The sequence below is a fragment of the Zingiber officinale genome, chromosome 10B, assembly GCF_018446385.1.
Source record: "Zingiber officinale cultivar Zhangliang chromosome 10B, Zo_v1.1, whole genome shotgun sequence".
Taxonomy (NCBI): domain Eukaryota; kingdom Viridiplantae; phylum Streptophyta; class Magnoliopsida; order Zingiberales; family Zingiberaceae; genus Zingiber; species Zingiber officinale.
The window spans coordinates 26,592,498-26,606,671 of NC_056005.1; the positions used below are offsets into that span (position 1 = coordinate 26,592,498).

The following is a 14,174-nucleotide window of genomic DNA, read 5'->3' on the forward strand; positions in this document are numbered from 1 at the left end:
TAGTCAGTTACCTTCTCAAGTAATATCGAATCCGAGGGGTAATGTGAGTGCTATGACTCTTAGGAGTGGCAAGTCTATTATTGAACCAAAAAAAATTATTCCAATCAGAGAAACAGAGATTGTTGATCCAGTTCGGCAGTTTCAATTTGGAACTATACCAAGTGAATTTTTGCCTACCAATAAGCTATTAAGTCCTCAAGCCTTAGCACCCTCCAAAGAATCAACCTCGAATGTATCTCTGCCGTTTCCTCAGAGAGAGGTACAATTTAAAAAAGATATCATTATAGAGAAGGCTAGGGAGTTCTAGGAGTTAATGGATATTTTTAGTAAAGTGGAAGTTAATATACCATTGTTGAAAGTGATTAAGAATATTCCTAAGCATGCTAAATTCCTGAAGGACTTATGTGTTCACAAGAGGAAGTTGAAGGGCGATGAATTGGAGAGCATGGGTAAGAGTTTTTCTGCTTTATTCCAGTCTATGCTCCAGAAGTGTCAAGATCCCGGGGTGTTCACTATACCATGTGAGATTGGTGAAAGTAGTTTTGGAGATGCCATGCTCGATTTGGGGGCATCCATTAATGTAATGCCTAAATCTGTTTTTCAAGCCCTTGGAATCGGACCACTGCAACCCACAAGAATAGTAATTCAGCTTGCTAACAGAAGTTTCGCTCATCCTGTGGAAGTTTTGGAAGATGTATTGGTCAAAGTAAGGGACTTGATATTCCCAGCTGATTTTTATGTCTTAGACATGGAGAGGGATACATTGTCCAGTCAAGTACCCATAATCCTTGGGAGGCCATTTTAAAGACTGCTAGAACTAAGATTGATGTGCATGCAGGGACTTTGTCAATGGAATTTGGGGATACTAGAGTCCAATTTAATGTTCTGGATGTTATGAAATACCCGGTAGAAGATCACTCCATACTTAGTGCTGAGGTTTTTGATGAGCTAGAGGTGGATTCTGATATTGTTCTGCTTGATTGCATAAATTCCCTTAAGTGTCAAGAGTATGATGAGGATGATGATTTAGATTTTAATTTTAAAATTGCTGTAGATCCAGAATTTGTGCTGGAAGCTAGCAGTAAGTCAGAATTTTTTCCAATAGCAAATTCTGTTATGGAGCTTGTTCCGAAGCTGTACTATTCACTGGAGGAATGCTCTACACCAATGCTACCCTCTATTTTAAAGCCACCGAAGCTGGAATTAAAAGTCCTTCCTGAGCATTTGAAGTATGTTTATCTGAGAGAGAAGGAACAACTACCAGTTATTATTGCCAATGGACTTGAACTCGACCAAGAAAATAAGCTATTAAAGGTTTTGAGAAGCCATCAACAAGCTATTGGTTGGACGGTAGCAGACATAGTTGGGATTGATTCTTCTATCTGTATGCATTGAATTTTATTAAAGGATGGAGTAAGACCAGTGAGGCAGCCCCAAAGGAGACTCAACCCCCTTATACTTGATGTGGTTAAGAAGGAAGTGGTGAAACTATTACAAGCTGGGATTATTTATCCCATTTCAGACAGCTTGTGGGTAAGTCCGGTACAAGTGGTACCTAAGAAATCAGGAGTGACTGTGGTAGCAAATAAAGGAAATGAATTGATTTCTACAAGGGTACAGAACAGTTGGAGGGTGTGTATTGATTATAGGAGGCTTAATCATGTTACAAGGAAGGATCATTTTCCTTTGCCTTTCATTGATCAGATGTTGGAGAGATTGGCAGGGAAGACGCATTATTGTTTTTGGATGGATATTCGGGTTACTTCCAAATTTGCATAGCCCCTGAAGACTAAGAGAAGACTACTTTTACTTGCCCCTTCGGAACCTTTGCATATAGAAGGATGCCATTTGGATTATGTAATGCTCCTGGGACATTTCAGAGGTGCATGGTAAGTATTTTTTCTGATCTTTTAGAACACTGCATGGAAGTATTCATGGATGATTTCACTGTTTATGGTTCTTCTTTTGACGCATGTTTAGCTAGTCTATCTTGTGTCTTACATAGATGTGTGGAGAAGAATTTGGTTTTAAATTTTGATAAATGTCATTTCATGGTCAGACATGGTATAGTGATGGGTCATATTATTTCCGAAAAAGGTATTGAAGTAGATCCGGCTAAGATTAGTGCTATTGCTGCTTTACCTTACCCCACATGCGTGCGGGGAGTTCGATCTTTTTTGGGACATGCAGGTTTCTACAGGAGGTTCATTAGGGACTTTAGTACCATTGCTCTACCATTGTCACGGTTACTACAAAAGGATGTGGAGTTTATTTTTGATGAAAAATGCAAGGATGCTTTTGATAAACTCAGGGAAGCTCTTACTTCACCTCCCATTATGTGTGCTCCTAATTGGTTGTTGCCTTTTGAACTTATGTGTGATGCTTCTAATTTTGCAGTTGGAGTAGTTCTAGCACAAAGGGTTGATGGAGCATCTCATGTCATTAGCTATGCCTCGAGGACATTGAATTCTGCCCAAAGCAATTATACCACAACAGAAAAAGAGCTTTTAGCCATTGTGTTTGCTTTAGATAAGTTTCGCCCTTATCTTCTTTGTTCTCATGTGATTATTTTTTCTGACCATGCAGCCCTCAAGTTTCTTCTTAAGAAGCCAGATGTAAAACCTAGGTTGATTCGATGGATGCTCCTTCTTCAAGAATTTGATATTGAGATACAAGATAGGAGTGGAAAAGAGAATTTGGTGGCAGATCAACTGAGCAGAATCGAGGGTAAAGTGAATGTTGTACCGATTGTTGATTCATTTCCTGATGAGCTACTCTTTCGGCTTCAAGGTAAGGAGCCATGGTATGCAAACATTGTGAATTACTTGGTAGCTAATGTTTTTCCTACACATTTCTCTAGATCTCAATGTGATAAATTGAAGAGTGATGCAAAATATTATGTGTGGGATGATCCTTATCTTTGGAAGTTTGGCAGTGATCAAGTAGTGAGGAGATGTGTATCTGATGATGAGTTTCAGTCTATATTATCTTTTTGTCACTCACTTGCGTGTGGAGGTCATTTTGGTCCTCAACGTATGACTAGGAAAGTTTCAGACTCAGGATTATATTGTCCTACCCTCTTCAGGGATGCTTTTTAGTTTCAGAGGTCTTGCGAGCGTTGCCAGAGGATGGGGAATATAGGACGAAGATAGGAAATGCCTCAACAACCTATTTTATTTTGTGAGATATTTGATGTGTGGGGCATTGATTTTATGGGTCCTTTTCTCATTTCATTTGGTTTTGCTTACATTTTATTAGCTGTTGATTATGTATCAAAATGGGTGGAAGCAATTCCCACCAGAACTGATGATTCTTTTATTGTTGTGCGTTTTATTAGGTCTCATTTATTCTGCAGGTTTGGAGTACCTAGAGCTATTATTAGTGACCGAGGAACTCATTTTTGTAATAGACATATGAAAGCACTCATGAGTAAGTATGGTGTGATTCATAGGGTGTCCACTTCTTATCATCCACAAACAAATGGTCAAGCTGAAGTTTCTAATAGGGAGATTAAGCGAATTCTGGAGAAAACAGTAAATTTGGATAAGAAGGATTGGAGTAAGAAACTCGATGATGCTCTATAGGCCTATCGAACGGCTTACAAGACTCCTTTAGGGATGTCTCCATACCGGATTGTTTTTGGTAAGGCTTGTCATTTGCCGGTTGAGGTGGAGCATAAAGCATATTGGGCAGTGAAATCATGTAATATGAACTTTGGCGAGGTCAGTTGTGAGAGGAAATTGCAATTACAAAAACTGGAAGAGCTTAGATTGGAGGCCTATGAGAACTCTCGGATTTATAAGGAAAAAACTAAAGCCTTTCATGATAAGCAGATTTTGAGAAGAGAATTCCATGTAGGAGATAAGGTTTTATTGTTTAATTCTAGACTTAGATTGATGGGAGGTAAGTTGAAGTCTAGATGGGAAGGTCCTTTTTGTGTTACTAATGTTTTTCCTTATGGCGTTGTTGAAATTTAGGAACTTCCTGCAGGAAGTATTTTCAAGGTTAATGGGCATCGTCTCAAAGTGTTCCACGAAGGTGTGATGGGAGGATCGATGGAGAAGCTGAATTTGGAGGAGGCAGTCTACTCGACTTGAAAAGGGGAGTGTGTTCTATATTAGTATGTGTTGTTTGTTTTTATTTGAAATGTTGATAATCTTTTCTTTTATCAACTGCTCTATGGTTTTGTAGTTTTGTTGTTTTCTATGGATTCAATAATGATTGCCTTGAATCTCCAATCTATCAATTTCTTTGGGTAATACTGATGTTGTGTTTGGATTTGTAAAGGGTTTTGTTTATGGTTCATTGACATTCAAATTTTGGCATGTATTGTCAGATAATTTCATGTATTCTGTTAGTAAGGTGGTGGATCTTAACTTGAATAGTTCAGTTCATTAAATTCCTTGTGAGGTTCATATCAGGACTTTTGTCTATTTCCATTTGTGCGAAATGCACTTTCAACATGGAACTCTAGAATTTGCTTTGTTTCTATTCAAAATTACAGTTGGCATACATTTAGCATGGGGATGATGAAGTTCTTTTCTTTGGTTTTTATTCCACATTAATTTCCCTAGCCTGATTGTCTATTTCCATTATTTCTTTGTCTCTCTCTCTTTTCCCTAATTCTTTTGTTATGCTGGAAGTGTCTTGATGAATTCCTTTGTTCGAGACGAACAATAGTTTAAGTGTGTGTGTGTGGGGGGGGGGGGGAGAGGTGAGTGATTTGTTTAGAGCTTGTGTTGTAGGAAGTTGGTGTGCTAGAATTTTTAAGGGAAAGTTGTGGAAATTCTTGTGCTGTAGCCCCATATTAGTGACAGAAATTGTATGTTACAAGCTGGTTCAGATGAGCATTGTCACTAGAAAGGTGAGAGTTATGGAAGCAGGAAGTGTTATTAGAATTTTGTTTCATAATTCTAAGTTGGGATTGAAATATGAAGAATTGTTGATTGATGTTGAACTTTCTGCAAAATAGATGCTCATGAATGAAGTTCAGGAATTTTATAACTGCTAAGGCAAGTGAATCGAGTCGTGTTTTATTTAACATTGGAAGTGTTTCCTTTGTTAACAAGGAACTATTGGAATTTTAAGGATCTTGATTCCTAGTAATATGAATTCTGGTATTGGAAGACGTAGGGTAGCAAATTGAAGGATTAGAGTGTGAATTTAAGTTTTGACCAAAGGAGACTCTTCTTTGCAAAAAAAAAAAAAAAATCAGTAGTCAACTCGGTCAAATATTTTGAGTGCAGTAAGCTAGTAGGTTGGTAGAGATTGTTCAAATTTTGGTGAGTTTTACTTGGTAACGTCCTGAAGTATAATTCTTTACAGGATAAAAGTTAAATTGGGAAATAGAAAAAGAGGAAAAAGTTTTGAGCAACTGTGAAATATCATGGAATGCAAACTTTGGAAAAAAAAAGTTACAAGTGGAGATGCATTCCTTCAGCAAATTAATCTTGATTGAGTTTTCATTGACAGTTGGTATTGTTCAAGTAGCTAAATGTCAGAACTGTAGTGAATAGAATACTGAAAGGAAATGGATGTTTAACACAAATGGACCAGGGATGTTGATTGGTAGAGGAATGACAATTTTGACTAATAGAATGGTTTAGAACAAATATGGAATTTATCAAGTACAATTTCCAGCATAGTTATTCTTCATTTTTCCTTATTGTTCTAGTAATGCTCGTTCTAAATTCCTGTTTCTTTTCTCCTCTCTAAAGAGCTTTTTGACCTATGGCATGCTGTGTCACAGTAGTGGAGAATTAGAAGAAAGCAAACATATGGTAGTGAAGTGTTAAAGTGGCATAGAGAGAAACTCCATTTAAATGTTAGATTAGGAGAGTGGAAAGGATGAAGTCCCAACTGGAAAGGGTGAGTTGTTCTTAGCTATTTGAGTAATGGAAACTACCTTGCTAATTGAATTATGGAAGGTATTGAACTTGAATGTCCTGGTTTGGTTTGATGGACATAGATTACTCCTTTTACACTTCTCAATATACTTAAGTAGTGTTCAAAGAAATGATATGGAGCATTCTTGTTAATCATTTAATTGTCGAGACGGTCAAAAAAACAAGTGTGGGGGATTTTTGATATTAGTCATTTCACTATAATATTTTTTGGTTGATTCTCCGGACGTTTAGTGTTTATTGAGCTTTAATGGCACTTTTATCCATGATAAGTGATTTTAATTGCCAGCTGGACTTTGTGTCAGGATTTAACATGGACCATGGATGAATTGCTGATCAAGATTTGCAACTTGAAGCGGATCTGGACCGTCGAAATTGTATTAGAAGGATCTAAACTGTACAGCTTATATCCGAGATCTGAGGAGGGAAATAAAGGGGGAGGAGTAAGCGAGAATTGGGGGTGGCGTTTTACTGAGGACAAGAGAAGGTGGCGAAGACGAAGGAGCTCGTGGATTCAACAAGATTCATCAGCTTCAGCTTGGCTTTCTTCCGGAGAGGAGGTTCTGAAGGTGTTTCGAGGAGAATGATTTCTGCGTACACTCTCCCCGATTCTTGGTTTCTGATCGCCGAAGAGCCCCAATGGTTCTGCTGATTTGATCTAATTTGATCATTCATCCTTATTCTACAAGATTTGAGTTCTTTCGGACATTATTCTTTTTTCCTTCTTGTCTTTGATCCCTGTTTCCTTTAATTCCTGCTTGGAACGTATGTTTGCTGGTAATTCTACGCATTCGCATTGTTAGACAGAGAGTAGATTTGAACTCAATTCTTTGTTTTCTTTAAAAATGCATTTAGAAGTCTAGTAATTTCTTTCAATGGAGATGTGAACTTAGGTCTATGATTAGTTAGCAATTGTTACCACATATTGTTCATTTGAATTCTGATTTTTTTTTTCTTTTACCTTTTCCTGTTCCAGTATTCCATTGAGTTTGATTAGACTTACATTTCACTTGAACATTTAATTGAATTGTTAAAACTCATTCCTTATCTGAATGGAGAGTTGGAAAAAAACTTACAACAAAATCTGAGTTAGGGAATTACAACGTCTTTTCAGAGTCTCTGAGAAATGATTCTAGGCCATCTCATGCTATACTAGTTAAGAGTTTAACCCTAGGGAAATTTTGTAAGCAAGTTGTTGCGACACAATCTTGCGTTTCACTTCCTACAGCAAAAGCATAAGGAATTGCCTTCATCTCCTCTATCTTTTTTGATGTCTTAGGAGACATCTCTTTAGATAAAGATACTCCATGCTGAAAAGGTAGAAATCCTTTCTTGGAGTCTTGCATGTTAAAATGAGCTAGGATAGTATCGATATATGAAGCTTGGTATAAGCACAACATTCTTTTTTTGCGATCCCTTATTACTTTGATTCCGATAATATGTCTGCATTCTCCCAAGTCCTTCATATCAAATTGCTTGGACAACCATACTCTTACATCTGACAACACTTTGACATTGTTGTCAATTAACAAAATGTCATCTATTTATAGTACAAGAAATACCACCACGTTTCCGTCACACTTCTTGTATACACAAGACTCATTCGGACACTGAATAAATCCATAAGACTAGATTACTTCATTAAATCGGATGTTCTAAGATCTTGTAGCTTGCTTTAGTCATAAATGGACTGATTGAACTTACATACAAGATGTTCTTTGCCCTTTGAAATAAATCCCTCTGGTTGCTTCATATGGATGTTTTCTTCAAGACTCCCGTTAAGGAAAGCTGTCTTGACATCCATTTGCCAAACCTTATGTTACGCTTCCGCAAGTGCACAGATTCATCGTCAGTAATAAAAATATCGATCCCACAGGGACTGGCTATAAGCGCTAGCAATCGTTCACTTATGGTTAGCTAGACTACCAATGGTCTTGAATAAGCTAAGGAAAAATGAAAAGTCGAGGGAGAGAGTTGAGAGTTGCAAGGTCGAAATATTCACTTGTTGATGAGGAGTTCTATAGGGTCGGTTTCGTCGTGGTAGTATTGATGTGTCTCGTTTTATCTTACTCTCACTGTCCTTATTCAAGCTATTGTAGGAAGCTAAGTGGGTATTCTTAAGCGCCAGAATAGGGTAATGCCCTAAGAAGTCCTGTCACGGTTTACCCCTGTCACTAGGGCACCTCGGCAAATCTTGAGGACATGACTCTACCTGGTAAATTAAGAATAGTGAGTAAAGCTAAGCCTGATCTCTCGCTCCCTTGGGGAGAATTTGCCTTTCCTCTCAAGGAACTATCCTAGATATCCGTGAATGGGTTACCCCTGTCACTAGGGCCCCTCGGGTATACGATCTAGAGGTAATCCTCTACGAAGCTAACAAGTTCTTCACAATCAAAAGTAAGAAATTAGCAATTGGAACAAAGCATGAAAGTTCATCCAACAAGTATAAACACAATACGAGTTTTACATCAATCCGTACCACGACTACTCCCTAATCCCATAACAAGGGATCTACTCCATGAATGCTAGAGAAATATCCGAAAACATATTATGGATAAACATATAATTCTCAGCAAGTAAGAGGGAATATGCTTATCGGATGTCGAAGAGTGGCCTTCGGATCCAACTCTCTACTTCTGGAGTCGATGTGGTGGTGGAAGTTCACTGAACGACGGTCCAAAATGGCTTATAATTGCTCCAAGATCCTTTTCTCCCTGACGGCTTGCCTCCCCCCGTTGGCTAAAAGGGTTAAAACCCTTTTATAGCGTAGGTTTTGGCTGTGGTAGCATGACCGTGTAAGGGTGGTACGGTGTGCCCTTCTCCGGTTCTGGTGTGGCTGCACGGCCGTGCAGGGTCGCACGGCCGTGTAGCCCCTGGGCTATGTCTCCTCGGGCACGACCGTGCAGGGGTGCACGACCGTGCAAGTCTTCTTCTCTGCCTGGGGTGGCACGGTCGTGCAGGGTTGCACGGTCGTGTGCTGACTAGCTACTGTTTTGGTCGCACGACCATGCAGGGTTGCACGGCTGTGTACTCTTACTCTCCTGTTTGGCCACACGAGCATGCAGGGTTGCACGGTCGTGTTGTCTAGTTGGTTCCGGTGCATCAATACTCTCTGTTCAAGCTCCGAAAATCTTCCCTGTCAATATAAAACCAAACAAAGAGCAGATATCCGAACAAAACAATAGATATGATGAATGCAAGATAAAAGATGCGATCATGTGAAGAATATATGTGCATAAGTCAAGTGAATGTGCACTAAAACATGTGTAAAAGATCATAATATTTGCGCACATCACATTATAATCCATATGAGCAGCAATAGATAAGAGTATCCGGATAGACTTAAGCATAGCTACTGGTGAAAAAGTTTCCTCATAGTCGATTTCCTCTTTCTAAGTATACCCCTTTGCTACAAGCCTTGCTTTGAAGGTTTCCACCTTTCCGTCTGTCTCTCTTTTTCGTTTGTAGATCCATTTACATCCAATAGCTTTTACATCATATGATGGTTCTACTAGCTCTCAGACTTTGTTAGAATACATAGATTCTATTTCTGAATTCATTGCTCTTTGCCAAGATGCTGCGTCTTTATCTTGGAGTGCTTCGTCATATGTTCGGGGATCAGGTTCATGTTTACTTGGGTCAAGTCTGAAGACTCTCCCAAAAACATGAATCTTTCAGGTTGCCTAACAACCCTCCCACTATGACAAGACACTGACTGTAGTTGTGTATCATTTGTGTTACGTCTTGTAGTTTCTTGTGATATTTCATCTTGCACTGTTGGTACTAAAGTAGACGTGTCCTCTCTCATTTCTTCTAGAACAATTTCACTCATGGGCTTGTGGTTCAATACATAGTCCTCTTCTCAAAATCGGGTATTAGTGCAAACAATGACCTTCTGATCTTTAGGACTATAAAACAAACCACCTTTCATTCCTTTAGGATAACCCATAAATAAGCAAACTTCTGTTCGTGATTCCAACTTATCAGTGTCTCCCTTCAGCACATGTGCTGGACTACCCCAAATCTGAATATGCTTCAGACTAGTCTTACACTCATTCCATAATTCTATGGGAGTAGAGGGTACTGACTTAGAAGGTACCATGATTAGAATGTATACTGCCATTTTCAGAGCATATCCCTAAAATGAATTTGGTAATTCTGAATAACTCATCATTGATCTAACCATTTTAATAAGAGTCCTATTCCTTCGTTCAGCCACACCATTCTGTTGAGGTGTACCAGGTGCAGACAGTTGAGATTGAATCCCAGCCTCTGATAAGTAACTCCTAAACTCTCCTAAGAGATACTCTACACCACGATCATGTAACGCCCGCTCTCCCTGCTAACCCAAAGGGACGGGGCTACGATACTCAACGTACATATTACAGCGGAAGACTTAAAAATCATTTTTTTTCTTGGTTTAATAAAAACCGAACTACACTAATATGGTTTCCATAACATGATAACAAGTTAAATAGAAACATAACATCAAGTCAACCATGTAGTACTACAATTTATGAAACCAAAGTGTAATTCCTAAAAGTTCTTAAAGCAGGTTCTTATTTGGTTGCTTAGCCACCGCCACACACATCTCTTTGCCTCTCCTGCTGCTCCTTTAGCTCATCCAGCTTTTTCCTTTATCTGTGGTACAAGGAAAGTAAGCTATGAGCACTCATGGCTCAGTAAGTTCCTTTCCAACTCACTAAAACCATAAATCATTACATAATCAAAGAATATATCAACATAACATGATCTCAACTAGTCATGGCATAACATATCATACTCTTTAAGCATATCATGCAACATAACAAAATCATAATTAGTCATGGCATATCATCTCTTAAAGCATAGCATAAAATATAACATAATTCATATCTAATCATGACATCTCATCTCTTAAAGCATGGCATAAAACATATCATAGTCATATCTAATCATGACATATCATAAATCATAGCATTATCACAACATGATCATAAAGTATATGCAATATGATTTTGAAAACATGTATCCGAAAAACATGTGTATGTCTCATGATCTTTTAAAACCATTTCTTCTTACATATATACTTGAACATAATATCAACATATTCAGGGCCCCGGCTTGTACCATACATAACATAAATGCGCGCGTCCTAAGTATATCCAAGGTAGCAAGTCTTGAATCATACTAGGAACTAGGTCAAGATCACAAAGCATGGCCTAGGGGCATACTTAGAGAGTCCATCCCTTATCAGCCTAGATCACAAAGCAAGGCCTAAGGACGTACTAAGGAGTCCATCCCTTATTAGCCTAGATCACAAAGCAAGGCTTAGGGCATACTAAGGAGCCCATCCCTTATTAGCCTAGAACACAAAGCAAGGCCTATAGACTGATTAGGAGTCCACCCTTGGTACAAGCCTTACAAAGTAAAGTAGCATGTATAAAAAATGCATCATTTAGTCACATAGCATAGCATAAAAGTATGCATCACTTAGGCATACATTATGTCATAAAAGTATGCATCACTTAGGCATACATCATATCATAAAAAATATGCATCACTTAGGCATACATCATGTCTTGAGAAAGTATGCATCACTTAGGCATACATCATATCATCAAAAAGTATGCATCACTTAGGCATACATCATGTCTTGAGAAAGTATGCATCACTTAGGCATACATCATATCATAAAAAGTATGCATCACTTAGGCATACATCATGTCTTGAGAAAGCATGCATATTTCTATCCACATAGCATATCATAAAAACAAGCATATTCCAAGCATATAGCATATCATTAAAGCATGCATATTTCTACTCACATAGCATATCATTAAAGCATGCATAATTCTAAGCACATAACATATCATTAAAACATGCATATCTCTATCCACATATCATATCATAAAAAGGTATAAATCACAAGCATACATGATTAAGCATAAGGGTGTATCATGTGATTATACTATCATAAGAAACATGGTAACATAGTTAACTTGGGTTCTAAGCTTCCTAAACCCTTGGGTTCCTATCATGGACGAACCCCCTTAGGTCTCAATTTAGGTAAAAACAACCTCCAAGCATGTGAAACCTAAATTATCATTACATGAATTTTATAGGAAGCATTATAAGTATGATTTACTTGGTTTCTAAGTTCTCCAAGTCCTTAAACTCATGTGGCCGAACCCTATCAGTATATAAACAAGGTCCCAATTGTCATGAAAGCATGGAAACCTTAAACCATATTTATAGCATTTTTTTCCAAGTACATAGTAAGCATATTGAGCTAGTTCCTAAGTCCTTCAAGCCCTTAACATATGTCATAGTCAAACTTTTAACAAGTGTTCATTAGGGCTAAAAACAAACATACAAGCATGTGAACTTGAACTAACATCATGTATAAATTCATAACAAGACATTATACAACATGTATGGCCGAAACTTACCCTAGCCTCAATTAGGTCATTAAACAACATATAGCATGGGAACTTTGTCTTTCTACTTATCATATTCCATGTAAAGTGACATAAGCATATTTAATTCTTGTTATAGGGTTTCTAGGGCATCTATTCCTTCATGGATGAAACATACAATGGTCCATTTAGGTCATGGAAAAATTATACAAGCATGTGACACAATCAACACATTATCCTATTTTCATAAGAAGCACTTTTAACACATTTGGTTCCATTTCTAAGGCCTCTAGGTCTTTTAAACCCTACTTGGCTGAAACTCAACAGTATATAAACTTGCTTCAAATAGCCTAAAAGCATAAGAAATCATACAAGTTTCATAGCATGTATAAAGACAAGCATAATAAACATACATGTGAATTGTGTCTTAGGCTTCCTAGGTTTCTTTCCCTTTTTCTTTTATTTTTCCTCATGGCCGAAACCTACCAATCTTTAAACTAGGTTTTAAGTGGCCTAAAGCATGTAAAACCTAAGTAAGTTTCATGGCAAAAATTACTAAGAACATCATATACAAAGTTGGTTCATAAACAAGCTAGGACCCTTGTGATCTTACATGTCATATATCATGTAACTAATTTTCCTATACTCAATTTAAACATAAGAACATTAAACAACCTTCATATCATAATATCACAGAGGTCTTGAGCATATTATAATTTTGTTTAAGCTTTTCTAAACTATCCATCTTATCATGGCCAAAAATCTAAAATAAGAGTTCATGAATTTCTAGCAATGTTCAACATGCAATTCTTTAATAAAACTCTATATTCTATCATACAAACACGGTTTCTTAAATGTAATGCTCTTCCTAACCCTAAGCCCTTTTCTTGGCTGAAACATATAAATGGATTTATTTTGGTTCCAAGTAACTTTTACGCAAGAAAACCAATAAAAGATCCTTAATAGTTCATGGAGAGAATCTTGCACTAGTTTGGTTACACAATATTTTCCTTAACCTCCTTAAAATATTTTTTGGCCAAAATTCTAGGGTTAGGTACTCCTCTGATCAAGCATCATTTAGGTATAAAAACATGAAGAAAATCCTTCCTACATAGCATAGAGAAAATATCATGAAATAAGGACTTGTTTAAACCTTCATAGATTTGAAAACCCTTTCTTTGGCCGAATTTTTATTAAATTCTTTCCTAGGTTTTCTAATCCTTATAAAATCTGAAAATCACATAAAAAGCCTTGTACCACAGGTGAGGGGAAGCTTACATCCTTTTCGCTTGTGGATCTAAGGTATGGTGATGAAAGAAGTAGCCTCTCCTTCTAGTTCCTTTCCCTTGATTCCCTTGCTTAGTCCTCCTTGTATCTTAGGCTTTCTTAGGAAGAAAACCTTGGCTTTGGGGCCGAAGATGGAGGAGAGGGGGACTGATGGTTTCGGTGAGGGAGAGGAAGAATGAGAGAAAATAAGAGAAAAATAAACTTCTCTTTTCTTGCTCCCTTTTATGTTAAGGGGGAAGAGGTAGCAAAATTGATTTTTGCTTTCCTTCTCCCTTAGCATTTTTTTTTCTATTTCCTATTTATTTTATTTATTCATTTATTCTTACCATTCATGATGAAATAAGGGGGATTGAATCCTCTTAATTCCCTCTTTAAATTTTCGGCAAGAACAAAGAGGAAGAAGGAGAGAAAGGGAGGAAGGCAAGTTGCCTTTCTCTTGCTCTTTTCTTGTCTTCTTTTGGCTAGCTTTTACTCTTACCTTTATCATGAGTTTCCCTCCTTTGTTATCAACATCTTCTCTCTATCCCAATTGGTTTCTATTAATTAATTCTATGAAATATAATATAAGAGGTTCATGGTTCAATCC

At 37.5% G+C, this 14,174-nt stretch overlaps 2 protein-coding genes across 2 annotated transcripts; both read left to right on the plus strand.

The window, feature by feature from the left end:
• The first annotated feature begins 313 nt into the window (after nucleotides 1-313).
• Nucleotides 314-1,395, plus strand: LOC122029030. Its single transcript, XM_042587992.1, has 2 exons — nucleotides 314-770; nucleotides 839-1,395. The coding sequence occupies exons 1-2, from the start codon at nucleotides 314-316 to the stop codon at nucleotides 1,393-1,395; spliced, it is 1,014 nt and encodes a 337-aa protein (XP_042443926.1).
• A 2,222-nt stretch (nucleotides 1,396-3,617) lies between these two features.
• Nucleotides 3,618-4,097, plus strand: LOC122029031. The gene is made up of 2 exons (XM_042587993.1): nucleotides 3,618-3,866; nucleotides 3,978-4,097. Exons 1-2 carry the CDS (start codon nucleotides 3,618-3,620, stop codon nucleotides 4,095-4,097), a joined length of 369 nt encoding a protein of 122 aa, XP_042443927.1.
• The last annotated feature ends 10,077 nt before the right edge of the window (nucleotides 4,098-14,174 follow it).